The 18,465-nt window shown below is 45.9% G+C and overlaps 1 protein-coding gene across 1 annotated transcript in view; it reads right to left on the bottom strand.

The window, feature by feature from the left end:
- RBM28 (RNA binding motif protein 28) overlaps positions 1 to 18,465 on the bottom strand; it is a 79,033-nt gene that overhangs the window by 18,833 nt on the left and 41,735 nt on the right. The window contains exons 11-16 of the mRNA XM_029616013.1: positions 10,731 to 10,804; positions 10,238 to 10,373; positions 9,780 to 9,844; positions 9,148 to 9,306; positions 7,162 to 7,314; positions 6,492 to 6,566 (exon numbers count right to left, since the gene is read on the bottom strand). Of these exons, the coding sequence (XP_029471873.1) occupies positions 6,492 to 6,566; positions 7,162 to 7,314; positions 9,148 to 9,306; positions 9,780 to 9,844; positions 10,238 to 10,373; positions 10,731 to 10,804 (662 nt within the window). The remainder of the gene's footprint in view (positions 1 to 6,491; positions 6,567 to 7,161; positions 7,315 to 9,147; positions 9,307 to 9,779; positions 9,845 to 10,237; positions 10,374 to 10,730; positions 10,805 to 18,465) is intronic.

Here is an 18,465-nt window from a genome sequence, read left to right on the forward strand (position 1 = left end):
CCCCTGGCTTTCCCACCTCCTGGAAATCGAGGGTTGAGCCTGGCCAGGGATGACCAACCCTCCCCCCCCCTCCCGGCTCGCCCTGCTCAACCCAAGAGATGGCCCACGAAGGAACTTAACACCTCAGGGAGAACCAGTCTTCACTTCTTCTAACTTTCTTTCTTCTTCCTTTTTTTAAACTAAACTTCGGGACTGCAGGTTTGCACCTCTATCAGCTGCTGGAGACAGAGAAATACTTAGGGACTGCAGGTGGCACTCTCGGTTAAGTAGCAGTGCCTGAAAACTTTTTATTCTCTGCCTCCATCTGCTGGTAGGGATGCAAAACCCACTGATCTGGTATGAACAGGAAAAAATATTTTGTGTATGTACTGTGTGGGAATAGCTCTCTAACTGCCTGTGTAAGTTACACCAATTTTTCAAAAGGGACAGCACACACACACTTCCCCCATTTTGAAAGATATCCCAACGAAAGTGCCTGCTAAATCTGCGCGCAGAAATGTTTTGTAAAAATTTTGACGGTGCCCTTTTGAAAATGGCACAAAAGTGGGTGCGTAAATCTAAATGCCGCCCTCCACCTCGGCATGCCGCCCTCCACCTCGGCATGCCCCCCCCCCCCCCACCCTGAGTAAACGTGTGCACACATAAGGCCTATGCACAGAACTTTATCTTATTTACTATTATTTTTTATTTCATTTTTTATTTTTAATATTCCACAATTATGATCGATGTGGCTCATGTCAGCAGATTTACCATTTAAGAAACATGATACACAACTGTATATACAATAAAATATCTACAATACAGTAACACTTGTCAAATAGACATCTACCTAAAAACGCCTATGCGCTATCGAAGGCGTAATTTGATTTGCATAATGCAAAATAATCATTTTGAGTTTGTAGATCCTCTAACACATTCCGCAAACTTGAGGCCACAACTGCAAAAGCCTTCGTGTATCGGGCAAGCAGTTTTGTACCCATTCTCCATGACCCTGGAGGAAATCAACCCACTACCCGTCATTTGATAACACAGGTCTCGGTCAGAGATTTCCAACGTCACCTGCATATCCTTTTCCCCAACCAAGAGCATGTTTAGGTTTTGCTACTATCTCCCTCAACAATGACGTGTACATTTTAGAAATGGCCTTTGACAGCACAGCCAAATTGGAACAGTGGTCCTCAAAGCGTGATTTAGGCCTCCGCAACACTGTCAAAACCCACTGGGAATGAGCAAAAGAAAACAATTGCAGATATCGAAATCTCTCTCGCTCTGTCAAAGGATATCTCTGTAAAATTGCCTCAAAGCAATAAACAGAACTCCCATCCCAGACTTGATCTAATCTAACAATCCCCACCCTACTCCAAAAACAAAATAGTTGATTTCACCAACCCAGGCGGAAATAAACTACAAAGAAGAAAATAAGAACGAGGCCATAATGAAAAACCTCCCACTAAATTAGCCTTATATTTATCCCAAAGAGAGCACGTAAGGCCCTTACATGGAGAGGCCCTTTGCAAGAGCGCAGATGTATTATCATAGGACCAAATCAAATGTTGCAGTGAGTACAAACCCAGTAAATCCTACTCTATCGTAACCCACAATCTACGCTGGAGTATGGGCTTCCATGCAAAAATAGCATGAAGCTGGGCAGCAGCATAGTAATAGGCAAGGTTAGGGGACTCCCAGCCCTCCCTGACATGTGGTCCTAACAAAGCACAGCTCTGGATACCCTAGGCGGTCTTCTCCTCCATAGGAAGCAAATGTTTCTGCTGCCACCCCTTGAGGAGACTCGGTGAAATAGCTATGGGAAGCATCTGAAAAAAGTGACAACATCTTGGAAGAACATTCATCTTTATAGCATGAATCCTGCCTAACCAAGAAAGTTGTAAGCACTCCCACTTATCCAGCTCATTAAGAATGCCCCTCTACAAGGGCCCATAACTGAGAATGTTCATATTCCCAAAATCTGCACATAATCTCACTCCTAAGTATTTAAATGGAAGGGTGCGCTTCAAACGACTTCTGCTCTCATCTCCCAATGTTAAATTCAGAAGTTCCAACTCATCCTCCTTTACCTTGAACCCCGCAACCCTCCCATATTTTCCTCATGTCAACCAAAAGGACAGGTAAGGACACCTCGGGATTTGATATCGTGAATAACAAATAGGGACAGCTTAGAGGAGTGTGACCCAATATAAATGCCCCTCCCCCCACCTCAGCCAAGGATCTTCCAGAGGCAAAGGGTACAAGTGATAGCGCAAACAGCAGAGGAAAGTGGGCATCCCTGCCTAGTACCACGAGCTACGTCAAAGAAATCAGAATACCCCTCGTTCACTCTTACACTCGCTTTAGGATGGTAAATAAAGTGCTTGCACCCAGGATAAGAATGAGGACCCCAAAGCAAATCTATTGAGGACTTGAAATAAGTAAGGCCAGTGGACTCTATCAAACGCTTTTTCCACGTCAACTGACAGCAGGCAACTTCTCTTTCTTAACCCGCTACACAAGATTAAGGACCCTATGCACATTATCCGTCCCCAACCTTCCCGGAACAAACCCAGACCGGTCCCTGTGAATTATTAATGGAGCTACTCTGCTAAGTCTTCGAGATAGCACCGTAGCAAGCAGCTTTAAATCGAGGTTTATAGGAGATATGGACCTGTAAAATCCCCACCATTGCGACAAACGTGATCCCAGCCACATTGAAACCCTCTGGAAGCTGACCCCCCCCCCCCCCCCTTCCCTCACAAAAATGTAAACATGGCCATAAGGAGTCTCACCAAAGATTGCTTATATGACTTATAGAAGCGGGCTGTGTAGCCATCCAGCCCTGGGGCTTTTCCCACTTTGAAGTCCTCGATAGCAGTTAAGACCTCCTCCTCCCTAATTGGAGCATCCAGATTCACCCTCCTTTCCTCAGACAGGCATGAGAGAGATACATCTTTAAGATAAGGTGTTATGTCATCATCCTTAATGGTATTGTCGCCCACATATAGTTCCCCATAGAACTAGGCAAATCTATTAGAAATTTGGGTGATATCAAAGAGAAAATACCCCTCCCTTTGCTTACCTTTAAGAATATAATTAAGCAATTGTTTCTCCCTCAGGCTTGTAGCCAAGAATCTGCTGGCCTTATTTCCAAATCTGAAACATTTCTGCGTTGTGTGCGCTAAACTACAGGCTAATGCAAAGGTATCTAGCTTCCGCAACTCCTGTTGGACAGCTTTGAGGAGAGTCAAAGTAGATGTATCTCCACTCCTCTTATGTTGGATCCCCAGTTTCCCCAATCTTGATAAAAGCTGCACCCTAACTTTGCCTCTTTCCCTCTGCAAAAAAAAGTAGCCCTTGAGATCAGCTTACCCCTGATTACTACCTTTAGACCTTTCCAGACCACCGCAGGATTAACCTTGTCTGATCATTGAATTTTATGTAGTCCTCATTTGCCATGAGAAGCTCGGAGATGAAAGTTTTGTGCCAGAATGTTCTCTAGGTCGCTCCTTATCCACCCTCAATCCAAGAAAAATCGGAGGATGGTCAGACCATATTATATTTCCAATAAATGATTGCGTGACCATCCCTACTAAGCCTTTATCTAAGAAAAAATAGACTATTCTAGAATATGACTGGTGAGGCTTAGAGAAAAATGTGTAATCTCTCATGGTGGGGTTCCATAAACGCCAAACTCTACCAGTCCCTAGTTTGACAACAAAGCCCTCAACTTCCGTCGCGGTAGCCTAGTGTAATCATGGCCTCCCGCAGAATCATCCAAATATGGATATCTTGTTAAAGTCCCCACCTAATATATCGTGCCCTTCAGCCCAGTTAGTTAAAGTGGAAAGTGCTTCAAAATAAGGACCCTGCCCAGAATTTGGCATGTATACGTTAAGCAAAGTAAACAATTCCCCATGTAAGACAACCTTTATGAGTAAAAATCTCCCTATCCGATCCTGAAGGATTGCCTTCACATCAGCCAATAAATCATGAGAAATCAGAATACCCACGCCCCCCCTTACTTCCTCTCTTTAGAAGCAGCAGAGAAACTTCATAGAGGACATAAGGCCACTAGATTTAGTCCTGGGATGCGTCTCTTGGCAAAAGATTAAATTAGCCTTCCACATAGCGGATTCCTTAAAAAAAATAGCTTCCTCTTCCCCACTGAGTTCTGGCCCTTAATATTAATACAGACAATATGAAGCAATCCCATGATAACCTAGTAAAATCAGAACATCCCAGCCTATTGGCGCACCCATGCTCAACAAAAACAATATTGCACTCCCAACAGAACCAGAGAGTATCCTCCTTCATCCTCCAACCCCTAACCCCATCCCCCCCCCCCCAGAGGTTTCTATCCCCTACTCCTGCAGGCATCTCCCCGCAGAAGAATGACCCCATCCAGCTGTGGCAGCTTTCCTCCCAACTCCAATACACAAAACAGTCTATCTATGCAAATACACTGACGCTCTCCTCCCCCCCACCCCCCATAATACTCAACCAAGGAACCCCAGGAAAGTACCCCCCACAAAGAACAAGCATATATAAAGATATAATGCATAAAAGTCCCAAATGAAGCCTCCGCACCCACTCGCCGTTCCAGGTGACGAGGGGGTCATCTGAATGACTCTGCAACCTATGGCCAGAGCCTCGTACTCTCTGCCATCGGGCCTACTCCTCCTTCCTCCTAACCTGAAGAGACGGGCGACTAAGTCGATGAATCCTCAGCCACATTAAAATCCATCTCGCCTAGGAATGGTCCTGCTGCAGCAACCGTCTTCACCTTTGTGGAATTACATTGAACAGAGAGTTGTAATCCAAAAGGGAAATTTAATATCTGCTTTCTTCAGGCCTGAAGAACATTACGAAATCCTCTCCTCTTCCGAATAGTGATAGCAGACGTGGCTTGGAACACTTCTACTTTCTGACCTTTCCACATGATATGCCCTCGCTTTCTTACCATCTGCGCTAATTTTTCCTTGAGAGCAAAACTGTGAAAACAAGCCACAATATCACGAAGGAGATTACCTCTCGGGCTCCCCAGCGCCCTATGTGCTTGCTCCAACTTAAGCTCAGGTGCCGGGTCCTCATCACCCTCTGACTCCAAGATAGCTGTGCAGGTACTTGCCACAGTTTGGAAGCAAATCATTAAACTCTGAAAGCTCCTGCACTCCTCTAAAACGCAAGTTGACTCTTCTGGACCTGTTTTTGAGGTCCTTGAGTTTTTCCTCCACCTCCCGACCCTTCTTTTGTCGGGTCACCAGGTCCGCGGCCTGTTCATCTAGTAGCCTTATCTCAGCCCCTTCGACGCACTGGCCGAGTGCCCCGACATGTGACTGTAATTCAGGGATCAGCGTCCCCAACTCAGATCTCAGGGACACCATAATCGCTGTGCAGATCAGCAAACCACTGCCGAAATTCACCCCGGGATGGCAGGCCGGCATCGGCATCACTTTCCTCTGCGCTCTCAGGTTCACGAGACGTGCTTCCCACCATGCGGTCGGCCTCCTTCCCCTGCTTCAAGGCCCAGAGCGTGGCCTACCCTCCCGGCTTGCAAACGAAAAGTGTTTGAGGTGTGGTTTCATGGCCATCATGGAACAGTTCAGCAACATCGGGAGACAAGGGGCGCTGAAAACGGAGGGTCTGAGCACGATAGCAGCCGATTGCTGAAGTGTGATCAGAGCTCGGGACTCAAGCAGCCATTCGTACCGGATGATGTCACATCCTCGGGCGAGCAGTTTTGTAAGCAGCCATTTCTGCGTATAAAACCTTTTTTTTTTTCTTTTTAAACTTTTAGAATTCCCTTTGAAAATTACCCTCTTTAAAAGCGATTTTCAGAAGCCATAGATGGGGATGAATACCTAACAACTGCCCCTCCCTTTACCCGGCTAGCGGCACACACAGACAGCAACAATGCCTAGGCTTTTAGCTGCATTACAGGCCAGGGTTCCACTGTCTGGACTGATCCCGGTACATACAGAGGATTGCAATTTAAAAAAAAAAAGTATCCAAAGAAAAAGCAGGTGCAAATTTCAAAGGGTTACTTCTTCCCCGGAGGGGTCAATTTTCAAAAGAAAAGCCTGCACAGAGTTTCCCTCTGATAATTGATGCAAACCCTGTGGGTGGAAAGTACCTACGGACCTCACATTGTCCCAGAGGTTTTAAAAATTGCCTCCATTTATCGCAAGCTGCATAAGTTGTGAATTTTAGTGGAGCCCATTCAGAGTGAATACAAATAAGAAAAAAGAAAAAATTAAACTGAAAAAATGTCTATTTATGAGAGCCTGGATGGAGCCACATTTTGGTGCTTTGCCTCTTGCTCAAAACACAGTTTTTGCTTCTATTTGAGAGACCTCTTTGAGCCACCATCAAATACAACAACTTGCCCTTTTACCCAAGAAAGTGGAACCTGATCCCGAGGAAATCCTGCCCCTCCCCCAACAGCTATCTGTGCAGACCCAAGGAGACGTGTCACGAGCAAAGACAGACACACGTCTTACCAAGCTGTGCTCGGCTCGCATCGCCTTCATCTTTAGCTTTCTGCTGTCCTCCAGGGAGAACTCCACGATCGGCCTCTGCGCGCCAGGAAGAGGAGAGAGAACACATAGCGTTAACAAGAGCACCGCACAGTCGTGCATCGCTGGGCCCGCCCACCCCCTGCATGGAAACGAGGGCCCCTCCCCTGCAGACGTGCCAGCTCCCACCGCTTCAACCCCTGCTGCTGAACTCAGGGAGGAAAGTGAATCCACACAAACGTTAGTAGGCCACAGGCACGGACGGGAACTCCCCCCCCTCCTCCTGTAGTCTCGTTTATTCCTGCATCTTTGACACGTGCCGGCCTGCTGTACAGATGCATGCACAAGACACAGATCTCTGGGATGTGATTACAGAAAGTGGAGTTAGGAAGGATGCCCTGGAGGAGAAGGGAAGACTGCCCTCTCTTGCTGGACGTTCGTCTCCCAGGCATGAACTCTAGGAATTACAGGACCCAGCAGTGCCCTTGCCTACCTCAGAACCAGGCTGGAAAGGAGAGAGGGAGAGGATGAAGTTTGGGCCTCAGACACCGATCTTTAATTGGCAGTATCACTGGGTTATTTAGCTGTCCCGCATACAGGATTGTCAGTCTATCCTGTCTATGCTTCCTGATGGGGTAACAGATTTAGCTCTCACCTTGTGAGACCCAAAGAGGTCCGGGTTGTTGTTAATGTGGCGCAGTGCAGCCAGGGCATGTTCATGCTCCTGGAACTCCACGAAGGCATATCCTAGGGAAGGGCCGCTGCTCTTCTTTCTGGCCGTGCCTTGCAGATCCCGCATCACCCGGCACTGGGGGAGACAAAAAGGAGAGAAGATGACGACATTAAACCTGTCATACAAGTGTGGCTCCTGCAACCGGAGTAATTTGTGACCTGCAGCAGGTGCCAGGCCCTAGGAGCATCTTTGCAGTGGCACAATACACACACACACACTTGCTCGGACACAGCTCCACTCTCCAAGGCTTCTGCTCAGACTGTGTTCTCTCTGCCCTCTGTCAGATGTCATCACAGGTGGGGGATCTGAGTGAGAAGCAGCTGCACCAAGTTGCTACTCGTCTACAAAGCGTAACCAAAGGGATACAGCGCCTCCCAATACAGTCACTGAAGACCCTTGTATGAGCTGCCGGTGGTCTCGCTCTCAGCCTCCATGTTAGGCTTCATCACCTTTATGCAGACATGCAATTTTTGCCTGCTTCTGATTTAAATCCCCTCCCCCTTACAGTGACAGTAAGAACCCGCCCAAGGATCCTAGAATTCTGCAGAAGACCCCACCATGCCAGCTGAGACACCAGTCTACCAGACTGGGGTGTGGTGGAAGCCCACTCGTCAGTCCTTCCTTTCCCGTCTCCTTTAAGAAGCCCATTTTGGAGTGGGGGAGGGGTGAGGCAAAGGGGAACAAGAGGGCAGGCTGTGTCCCCCTCCCCATGCTGTTGTCATTGCTCTTGCTATCAAGAGGGCAGAAGAGAGGGAGGAAAGAGAACGAGGAAGAGGAAAAATGGTTCCTCTACAGTCGGCGGAAAGATGAAACTGCCCTACTACAGACACTCTTCCTCCTTTCAACCACGGCAGCATTTCTGTGCGGTCGGGAATTAAAACAGGATCCACTCGAATCGTGGGGGAATTGACGCAGGTCTGCCGATTTCTTGCAATGAGCCATCTTATATCGCTTTCTGCATGCCTGCGGCTTATTTTAGAGAGCAGTTCGCCAGCTTAATATGCGCTTTCTGGTAACGTGTTGGGGAGCTACAGAGTCGAGCAACCGTCCTGCCGGGATGATGTCATTTCTCTCCAAAAGACTGTTTTAACCCATTTGGAGACACTACCCCTGTAAGAAACCCAACACAGTGGGCGAGAAGAGAGGTTTCATAAAAAAAATAAAAAGAAAGGTCCCAAAGAGAGCCTTCTTCTGGAGTTCATAGAAAGTAATATGCATAGGCAACAGATCTCATTCAGTTCGCAGATTTTCTCAAAAGTGTTTAGATCAGGTCTGCAATCTGTACGTGTGGTATATAAGAACTTTTAAACAGATACCCATCATCATCACCTGGAGTATCATCAAGCTGAGCAAATCATCTGGGCCCTATCCAGGCTGGAGCCCTGAATGCAAACCATTTTCATCTCCATCTTTTGCATCTGAACTTCTTGGTCCTGCTCTTGCTGCTTTGCTTTTTGTAGATCTGCTGGATTCCAGCCAACACAGCACTGGGTCCTGCCTGTTCCACCAGGGAGAATCTGCTCTCGCACCAGGAGGGGAACTTGGGACTTGAGGGGAGAGAGGGTACTGGATGGGTGGGTATTCTGTGCAGGTAGGGGGTGGAGAAAAAGTGGATGCGGAGCACTGCAAAAAAGGGGCAAAGAGACTGGGAAGCTGTTGCTGTGTTGAGCAGAGAATGAAGGGGAGAAAGAGGACAATAATGGGGCAGGAGAAGACGACAGACCGAGGTATAGAGAGAAAAGGGATGCAGGACGTAGCAGAGGCTGTGAGGGGTAGCTGTGCAGGCTGTGGGGAGGGAGTACAAGAATGAAGGTTGGGCTAGCGTGCCCGAGACCCTTGCACCAGGGCCCTGGCTCTTCCATGTGATGGCGGCTCCACCCATCCACATGCACCAAAACTCGGTCTCACCTCTTTCATCCGCACCCCTTTGCTGCCACTAACTGCCTTTACAAACAGCTGCCTCAGCTGCTTGTCCTCCACCGACTTCGGGATGTTGTGGACACACAGACGCGTCTTGGAAACAAAAATGTTCTGGTCCTTCAACTTCTGACGCTTCAGCAACTCAAACTGGGAGAGAGACAAGGTTGAAAGAGACATTTTTTTTTACTAACAGGGAAACTGATTCCAGCTTGAAGACAGCGCGCCTCGTTAATATAGCCAAAGGGCGAGGGTAGGAGGGAGGTCTCTTAATTACAGCTCGGATAAAAGGTAAGATTTCCCCTTCACGAAGCTGGGCCTTTAGGGAGGGACACGCGAGGAGCTGAGAGTTCAAGGAGCTGCTTACAATGAACAGCAGTTAAGACCCTGCTGCTTCTCTGAGTTTTGGTTAAGATCCAAGTGCTGAGCTGGTCTACGAGCTCAGGATGGTACCTTCTTGGCCTGTTGGCCAAGATCAAGAGCCTGTACAATATGGTGGGGGGGGGATTAATGCCCTGCCACCCACACCTCACCCCATAGCAGGGACATGATGATGTTACAACCATTGTCAAAGGAGAAGGATGAAACCTGCCACACAACAAACACCCAAAGCAATCACTTACCCGCGTCCTCTTGGCAAGATCAGAAGCACTGATTCCCTCCGCTGCTTTAGTCCCCTCCCGGATCACTGCACGGAGACGGAGAGCACATAAAAGGTAACCCAACTAACAGGAATAAGTTAAAAACAACACTCAGCCCTCCTACTAAGTCACTGCTATTATGTGTGGAAAGAATGGCGTATTGCGCACTCCCGCAAGTCACATATTAGTTAAATTCCTTCTCAATCAATAGAACTGAAAAAAAATCTGCAGGATATTCTCAGACTTTGAAAATAGGTCTTGGGTCAGGCCGAAGCAGTAAACGGATGTGCATGTGACAGCACCATGCCAGCTGCGACATCGCTCTGAAATAGGACTCATACAACCCCCCTCATCACCCCAGAGGCTACCTACAGCCCTATCTGGCCAGGTACAGATCCCTCGCCCCTAGCTGCAGGTTCCTCATCTTGTTCACTACTTACTGCCTTCTCTGGCCAGGTACAGGTTCCTTGTCCCCGTTGGCTTTTTGACCTTTTTCTCTCTCAGTTTCTGAGCTTCATCACGACTGACCGCCAAGTCTATGATCAGCTTCCTCCCGTCCAACCTCAAGCCGCCCTTCTGCAATAGAAAGGAAAAAGAAGAGCATTGCTGGTATGTGCCCACCCTCCCGATACTGCCCACAACTCGCCAGGGCTGGAAACTGCTATCAGGCCCCCTTGGCCCTGGGATATCTGAAACGAGACACTGAAGACCTGGCAGATATGGAAACCCCTGGGACGCTGCTTACGACCTGCGACCTGCTTTCAGTGAATTAAAAGTATCGCTGGGACCAGGGCCATGTTTCAATCTGAGGCCGAGAGGATGTCACACCCCGCCCCCCCCCCCCCCCCACCCATCCCCTCAAGGCCTGTCACATGGTGTCTGATCAACGAGAAGTGCCGCACCCAGGGGAGTTTGCAGGAGACAGCCGTTCACCTCAGAATCTTCACACGCTGCTGCTAAACACTTCTGAGCCGAATCCTTATCCAGGAACTGGGCGAACGCGCAACCTGGAAAACACATGCACGGGGCACGATGTAAACTGGACAAGAAGCAACTCCCAACGGGCTGCTGACTCAGCAGCTACTTACTGCTCATGGGCCCAGAAGACATAACAGGGCCCTGGAACAACAGCAAGGATAACAAGGGGCTTCCAGATAATTCAACTGGTGGATACAAATCCCAAACCCATAGTAGTTACTTGATTACGCAATACCGATATGATAAATTAAAAACAAAAATTAAAAATCATTAAGCAGCATCACTTCTGCTCTGATCGTTATTCATTCCAGAACGGGATGTTGGCTCTTCCTGCTTAGTCATGTCCTCCATGATGAGCTGAGGTAAATTGGGGCTGCTGTACTGATGGCCATCAGAACTCCATGCAGGCATCAGATAGACATGCACAGTATGAATGCAACATGGACAGCCAAAGGCCATTTTTAAACCTACACCTTTTATTTCTGAGAAAGTGTGAGGATGCAATTAAGTAGGACAAGTAAGAAAGGAGCCTTAGAAATAAGAGCAAAAAGAGGAAGAAACAGGCAAGTGGATATTTGAAGGATATACCTTGCACTATTTAACAACAAAAGGTGAAATAAGTTCTTATCTGATAATTTTCTTTCCTTGAGTCCAGTCAGACCAGTCCAGACAAATGGATCATGATCACCAACCAGTAGATAGAGACAAATTTCAACAGGTTCACTGATTTCACCCCTTATATGCACCCATGCTGAATTCAGCTTGCCAGTATTATCTGTAACAAGCTAAGTGTGGACAACTTTAATTCAAAGCAATCAACAGCATACACAATTTTTCTTGATTCTTTTTTTTTTTTTAAACTACCAGTGTACTTCCAGAAAGAACATGGAAGTTGGAGAAATATCAAGTATCATAATCCAACGTGAAGCCACTCGCCTGCATAAAAGCAGAAGATCGCAGTTCTTAAATATCACTCCAAATTAACATTGAAAAGATACGCAAGTTTGGCAGCACAGGGAGGTCCCTGGACTGGTCTGACTGGATTCAAAGAAAGGAAATTATCAGATAAGAACCAATTTCATCTTCCTCTTCATCCAGACAGACCATTCTAGATGAATGGGACTTTCCTGAATAAGGTGGAACGCTAAAATAAACAAATAAATAAATAAATAAATAAATAAATAAATAAGAGAGGACACACTCCACACCTCCGAGGTATATACCACCTTCCCTCTGACACCAACATCTAAGCAGAAATGCAATAAAGATTAAATTGCAGCTTTACCAATTCCAAGGAGATATCAAGCTAAGCTCTGCCCAAGAAGAAGCTTGAGATCTTCCTGCACTCCACTACAAACCTCAAGTAGATGATCAGATCACCTACGGCAGTGGAGACCTAGAGACAGTTTATTTATGTATTTAAAATCATGTGTATATCGCTTAACAGAAAAATATCTTCCTAAGCAATTTACAGCATAAAATGAAATAATACAAATCAGGTACAAAATAAGATACAGTTTAAAGAACTTTCCCAAATCTAAGGAATCAAATAGCCTATACTCAGCCAAACCTCTGTTAGCTATAGAAGAGCAACCAAAGACCTGAAGCCAATGGAGAATAGAGACCACCCTCGACTGGAAATGAAGCAAATAGTCAAACTTCTTATATGTCCTACATAAGAACATAAGAAAATGCCATACTGGGTCAGACCAAGGGTCCATCAAGCCCAGCATCCTGTTTCCAACAGTGGCCAATCCAGGCCATAAGAACCTGGCAAGTACCCAAAAACTAAGTCTATTCCATGTAACCATTGTTAATGGCAGTGGCTATTCTCTAAGTGAACTTAATAGCAGGTAATGGACTTCTCCTCCAAGAACTTATCCAATCCTTTTTTAAACACAGCTATACTAACTGCACAAACCAAATTCTCTGGCAACAAATTCCAGAGTTTAATTGTGCGTTGAGTAAAAAAGAACTTTCTCCGATTAGTTTTAAATGTGCCCCATGCTAACTTCATGGAGTGTCCCCTAGTCCTTCTACTATCCGAAAGAGTAAATAACCGATTCACATCTACCCGTTCTAGACCTCTCATGATTTTAAACACCTCTATCATATCCCCCCTCAGTCGTCTCTTCTCCAAGCTGAAAAGTCCTAACCTCTTTAGTCTTTCCTCATAGGGGAGTTGTTCCATTCCCCTTATCATTTTGGTAGCCCTTCTCTGTACCTTCTCCATCGCAATTATATCTTTTTTGAGATGCGGCGACCAGAATTGTACACAGTATTCAAGGTGCGGTCTCACCATGGAGCGATACAGAGGCATTATGACATTTTCCGTTTTATTCATCATTCCTTTTCTAATAATTCCCAACATTCTGTTTGCTTTTTTGACTGCTGCAGCACACTGAACCGACGATTTCAATGTGTTATCCACTATGACACCTAGATCTCTTTCTTGGGTTGTAGCACCTAATATGGAACCCAACATCGTGTAATTATAGCATGGGTTATTTTTCCCTATATGCATCACCTTGCACTTATCCACATTAAATTTCATCTGCCATTTGGATGCCCAATTTTCCAGTCTCACAAGGTCTTCCTGCAATTTATCACAATCTGCTTGTGATTTAACTACTCTGCACAATTTTGTGTCATCTGCAAATTTGATTATCTCACTCGTCGTATTTCTTTCCAGATCATTTATAAATATATTGAACAGTAAGGGTCCCAATACAGATCCCTGAGGCACTCCACTGTCCACTCCCTTCCACTGAGAAAATTGCCCATTTAATCCTACTCTCTGTTTCCTGTCTTTTAGCCAGTTTGCAATCCACGAAAGGACATCACCACCTATCCCATGACTTTTTACTTTTCCTAGAAGCCTCTCATGAGGAACTTTGTCAAACGCCTTCTGAAAATCCAAGTATACTATATCTACCGGTTCACCTTTATCCACATGTTTATTAACTCCTTCAAAAAAGTGAAGCAGATTTGTGAGGCAAGACTTGCCCTGGGTAAAGCCATGCTGACTTTGTTCCATTAAACCATGTCTTTCTATATGTTCTGTGATTTTGATGTTTAGAACACTTTCCACTATTTTTCCTGGCACTGAAGTCAGGCTAACCGGTCTGTAGTTTCCCGGATCGCCCCTGGAGCCCTTTTTAAATATTGGGGTTACATTTGCTATCCTCCAGTCTTCAGGTACAATGGATGATTTTAATGATAAGTTACAAATTTTTACTAATAGGTCTGAAATTTCATTTTTTAGTTCCTTCAGAACTCTGGGGTATATACCATCCGGTCCAGGTGATTTACTACTCTTCAGTTTGTCAATCAGGCCTACCACATCTTCTAGGTTCACCGTGATTTGATTCAGTCCATCTGAATCATTACCCATGAAAACCTTCTCCATTACGGGTACCTCCCCAACATCCTCTTCAGTAAACACCGAAGCAAAGAAATCATTTAATCTTTCCGCGATGGCCTTATCTTCTCTAAGTGCCCCTTTAACCCCTCGATCATCTAACGGTCCAACTGACTCCCTCACAGGCTTTCTGCTTCGGATACATACATAATCAACATACATAACATACATCAACATACATAATCAACATACATAATCAACAAAGGAAAAAGATTCTCTGCAACAGCAACTTGCAAATCCAAAACTCCTTTAAACCAAACAAAAGCATTTGCCTTAGAGGTATAACTAAGAGCACAACCTGCTTCAAGTCCCAAGATGGAACAGTAAGCCATAGTGGGGGCCTAAAACACACAGAGATGGTCCTCCCAAAACAAAGACACCTGTGGAGGAGAGTCAAGGGACTATCCAAATTACGTCCCCCTTAGCACACCAGAGCTGCCCCGTGCACTCTCCAAGAACGAATATTCAAAACCATGAAAAGAACCTCCAGCACTGGCACCAAAATTTAGCTAGGAGTACCACCTTGCTTACTGGTACTCCAGTCCTCCAATAATTCATCAATGCACATATATGCTAATGAAATGGAAAGTTTCTAGCTATTCGAAGACTAGCCACTCAACCAGAGAACAGCTTTCCTAAAATCGTGTCCTCTCAAGAACCTAAGACAAAACAGAACTGGATCTTCGAGAAGAACCAGACCCTTCAACAGTAAAACCCTGTGGGAGAGAAGCCTCAAGGGTCTTCAGCACATCAAACGTATGTGATCTGCATACCAAGGACACCGTGGCCAATGTAGATGTACTAGAATATCATGCTCCGAGTTCTTCTGAAGTACCTTCCTTGTCATGCCCCTTGCGTGAAGGCATACAGGACTGTCCATCGGCCAGGTCTGGACCAGAATATTACTACTGGATGAGAGAATATTCAACTGGAAAAAGGCAATTTCTGTTTTCTTTTTTTAATGATCTTCACCATAAGATTCATCATCAGAATTCACCATCTAGTCATAACTCAAACGAAAGATACTTGAGACCACAATGATTCTACTGGGCTGACCATATTGGAGCTGAAACTGACAGCTTGAAAATCGTGTGCTGTGTGTGACACGGGTAAAACTTTTTAATTGATTTCCGCTCAAGCAAGAAATAACCCACCTCTGGGAGAGGACCAGATGGCTCTCCTGATTTATGCATGCTACTGCTGAGGTGTTGTCTGACAATATCCTGACAAACTGGCCCAAGAGCAGAAATGCAAATTCCCACCAGTCCATCAAATCGCTCCAGCTCCCAACTGATTGATAGACTCTCTCCTCTGCGCAACTTCACTATCCCAGAGCCAAATGACTCAGACAGCATGCTTGCCAAAGACAGCATAACGTGGAGACCGACCTGAAACAGGGGTCCGCCCTATTGAGGGGCATGCAGTCTGCCCAAAAGCCATAGGGGTGCTCAGTTCCACTTCCAGTGCTAGGATACTGCTATTTAACCGCCATAGCAAGCATATCCCTATGGATTCCAGCACAGGCAGGAACAACTCTGTTACGGAGGTTTCCATCCTGAGAGCAAACTTTTCTGAAGGCCCCATGTGCAGCCTCATCCAGGAAACCAGGGTCAACGCTACTGGCTCTGAACTGAGGAGCTGAAAATAAAACCACACAGACGGACACTTGACAAATATTAACACAAGATTGTGATGACCTGGCTTCTGAATTCTTAGTTCCGATGGATAAGCCATATTCAACTCTGTACTGAACTATGCTCCCAGACGGTCCAGCATGAGGCGTTTTGACACTTCCCTAGATCCTTCAAAAGGATCCCCGTAATAACTGCTAGAAAAACCAAAAGGCCGCACCTGAGAATGAAAAGCACCTCCCCAGAATCACAAAATGATAGACACTTTCCCGATCAGCATGAGAAGACAGTCCTCTGGCAGACTTGAAGAGAATAAGAATTTTCCCACATATTTGTGAGTGCACGGACAGTCTGAAAAATGATTCCGCGTGGCCAGGGGCTGACATCTCCTCTCAGATTCACTGAATGGCTGAATGCAAAATCACCAAAAAGTGAAAATGTGTTCTGAAATGAGAGATTGCCAAATGCACTTAAACCTGCTCCAGAACTAGAAAGGACTTGAAAAACCCTTCCTTCATGGGATCACAAGAAAAGGGAATAAGGGCCCAGACATGTTTGTCTCCTTTCGACCGTCACCACCACTTCTAATCGAAGAAGCCATCCCAGCGATACTCCTACAGCACGTCTCTCCTCCTGGTGAAATGATAGGGGAAAAACAGAAGGAGCTCGACAAAAAAGATCGAGAAACGCTAGGGCATATCCACTTCACAAAATCTCAAAGAACCACTGAATTTTGGCATTATGGGCCCATTTCTGAAGGTATATGATAGATGGTTGCCAATCTCAGGAACCAGAAATAGGGCCCCCAGATGTCTATTTGGTGCTCCAAAAGGATCACAGTCCTATGGATTCTCCCTGGGGTCTGCGAAAGAAACTTCCTAGTTGCTAGTATGGAACTAACCTCCTAGCCAACCTCTGTACCAGAGAAAACAAGCGTTCTCCGATATGCTGATCCTGGTTCTAACCAAACTGAATCATCCAGTACCTCCTCTTCCACATGCTGCACCAGACACTAGCCAGGTGCAAGCAGCAATAAGCATCATGCTAATGGCCACAAAAAGCAAGCACGAATTTCTGAGAATCTTTAGGTGACGAAGCTCCCTCCACCGGAAATGTCACTCTTTTCATGACTGGATAAATCTAAGGCACCTAAACATTATCTTGTACCCGAGGAATTAAGGGATAACTTGACCAGCAAGCAGCTGCCCTTAAAATTTGCTTCTGGGAGCACCCATTCTATGTCGTCAAATCCTTCCTGACCAAGAAGAGGGCTTGGATATTGACCATAAGACAATTGATTTATCCCCGCAATATCCTAGAAATGAGAAGGAACTGGGGAAATAAGGATCCAAGCTATCCCTAATTCTCATCCTTGTAAGCTGCCACTGAAGAGTTCTGAGTTCTACTGCCTGCCAGGGGGCCAAAGTAATGAAAACTGCCGTTCCAAGGGACAACGTCAGGGAATCTAACTGAGAACCCAGACTTCTGGTCCTCATCCTAACTGGCCCCAGCCATGAGTTCACCAAAACCCAGAAGCGCGAGGGGGGATCACGTGATGCAATGAGGGAGTAAGACGTGTGCTGCTCGCTCTGGGTGCCCCTTCTATTAAGAGCCTTTTTATTACCTGCAATAGCGGAAGTGGCAATAATTTAACATTTATATTATGATAAGACATTGTCTTGAGCATCGGTATATTAAAAAAATTTAAATAAATAAATAAATAAATAAATTGTTGAACAACTTCAAGGTGAAGGGCAGCAATTAGATGGCCTCTAAAACATAAAAAAAAAAAGAATAAGCACATGGGGAAGCAGCCTGACGAAAATGGAAGATAAAATAGATGATATGGAGAACAGAGATTGCCGGATTAATTTAAAGACTTCCAAAAGTCTAAGCTCCCTTGCATGAGGAGCCAAAGAATCCAAGTCCGGAAAGGCCAGAAGTTACACCGTCTGATTAACATGGAACCCTGATACCACCTTCGGCAGAAAGGAGAGCACCGTTTGCAAAGACACGCCCACTTCTGAAATCTGCAGAAAGGGGCCTCGGCATGCCAAGCAAATAGCCACTAGAAAAACCACCTTACAAGTTATATCCTTCAAAGTCGCTCTCTGTAACGGTTCAAAAGGAGCTGCACATAAGGCTGAAAGCGCCTGAATCAAATTCCAAGACGGACAAGACTTCCTCACCGGAGGTCACAAGTTCTTTGCCCCTCGAAGAAAATGTGGATGCATGGACAAAGAACCACCGTGCACTGCCCCCAGAGGCAAGAGAGAACCACTACCTGAACCCTCAGAGAATTAAAGGCCAAACCTTTGACCAAGCTCTCCTGCAGGAAGGACAAAACATGCGACACCATAGCCTGCAAAGCTCACACATCCCGATCCATATACCAGGACTCAAAAAATTTCCAGACTCGCAGGTAAGATAAAGACATGAATGTCTGCCTGGCTTGCAGTAAGGCTGTGATAACTGCCTCGGGGTAACCCCGTTGCCTCCTTTCAAAAGCCAAGCCACAAGACAGAAGTGAGCTGCCTGGTCTGAAAATATGGGGCCCTGAAGAAGGCTGTCCAGATGATTGAACCTTAGGGGCCAGTCTATGGTCATGTTGATAAGATCCGTGAACCAAGGATGGCAC

The sequence above is a fragment of the Rhinatrema bivittatum genome, chromosome 9 (assembly GCF_901001135.1).
Source record: "Rhinatrema bivittatum chromosome 9, aRhiBiv1.1, whole genome shotgun sequence".
NCBI classification, from domain to species: domain Eukaryota; kingdom Metazoa; phylum Chordata; class Amphibia; order Gymnophiona; family Rhinatrematidae; genus Rhinatrema; species Rhinatrema bivittatum.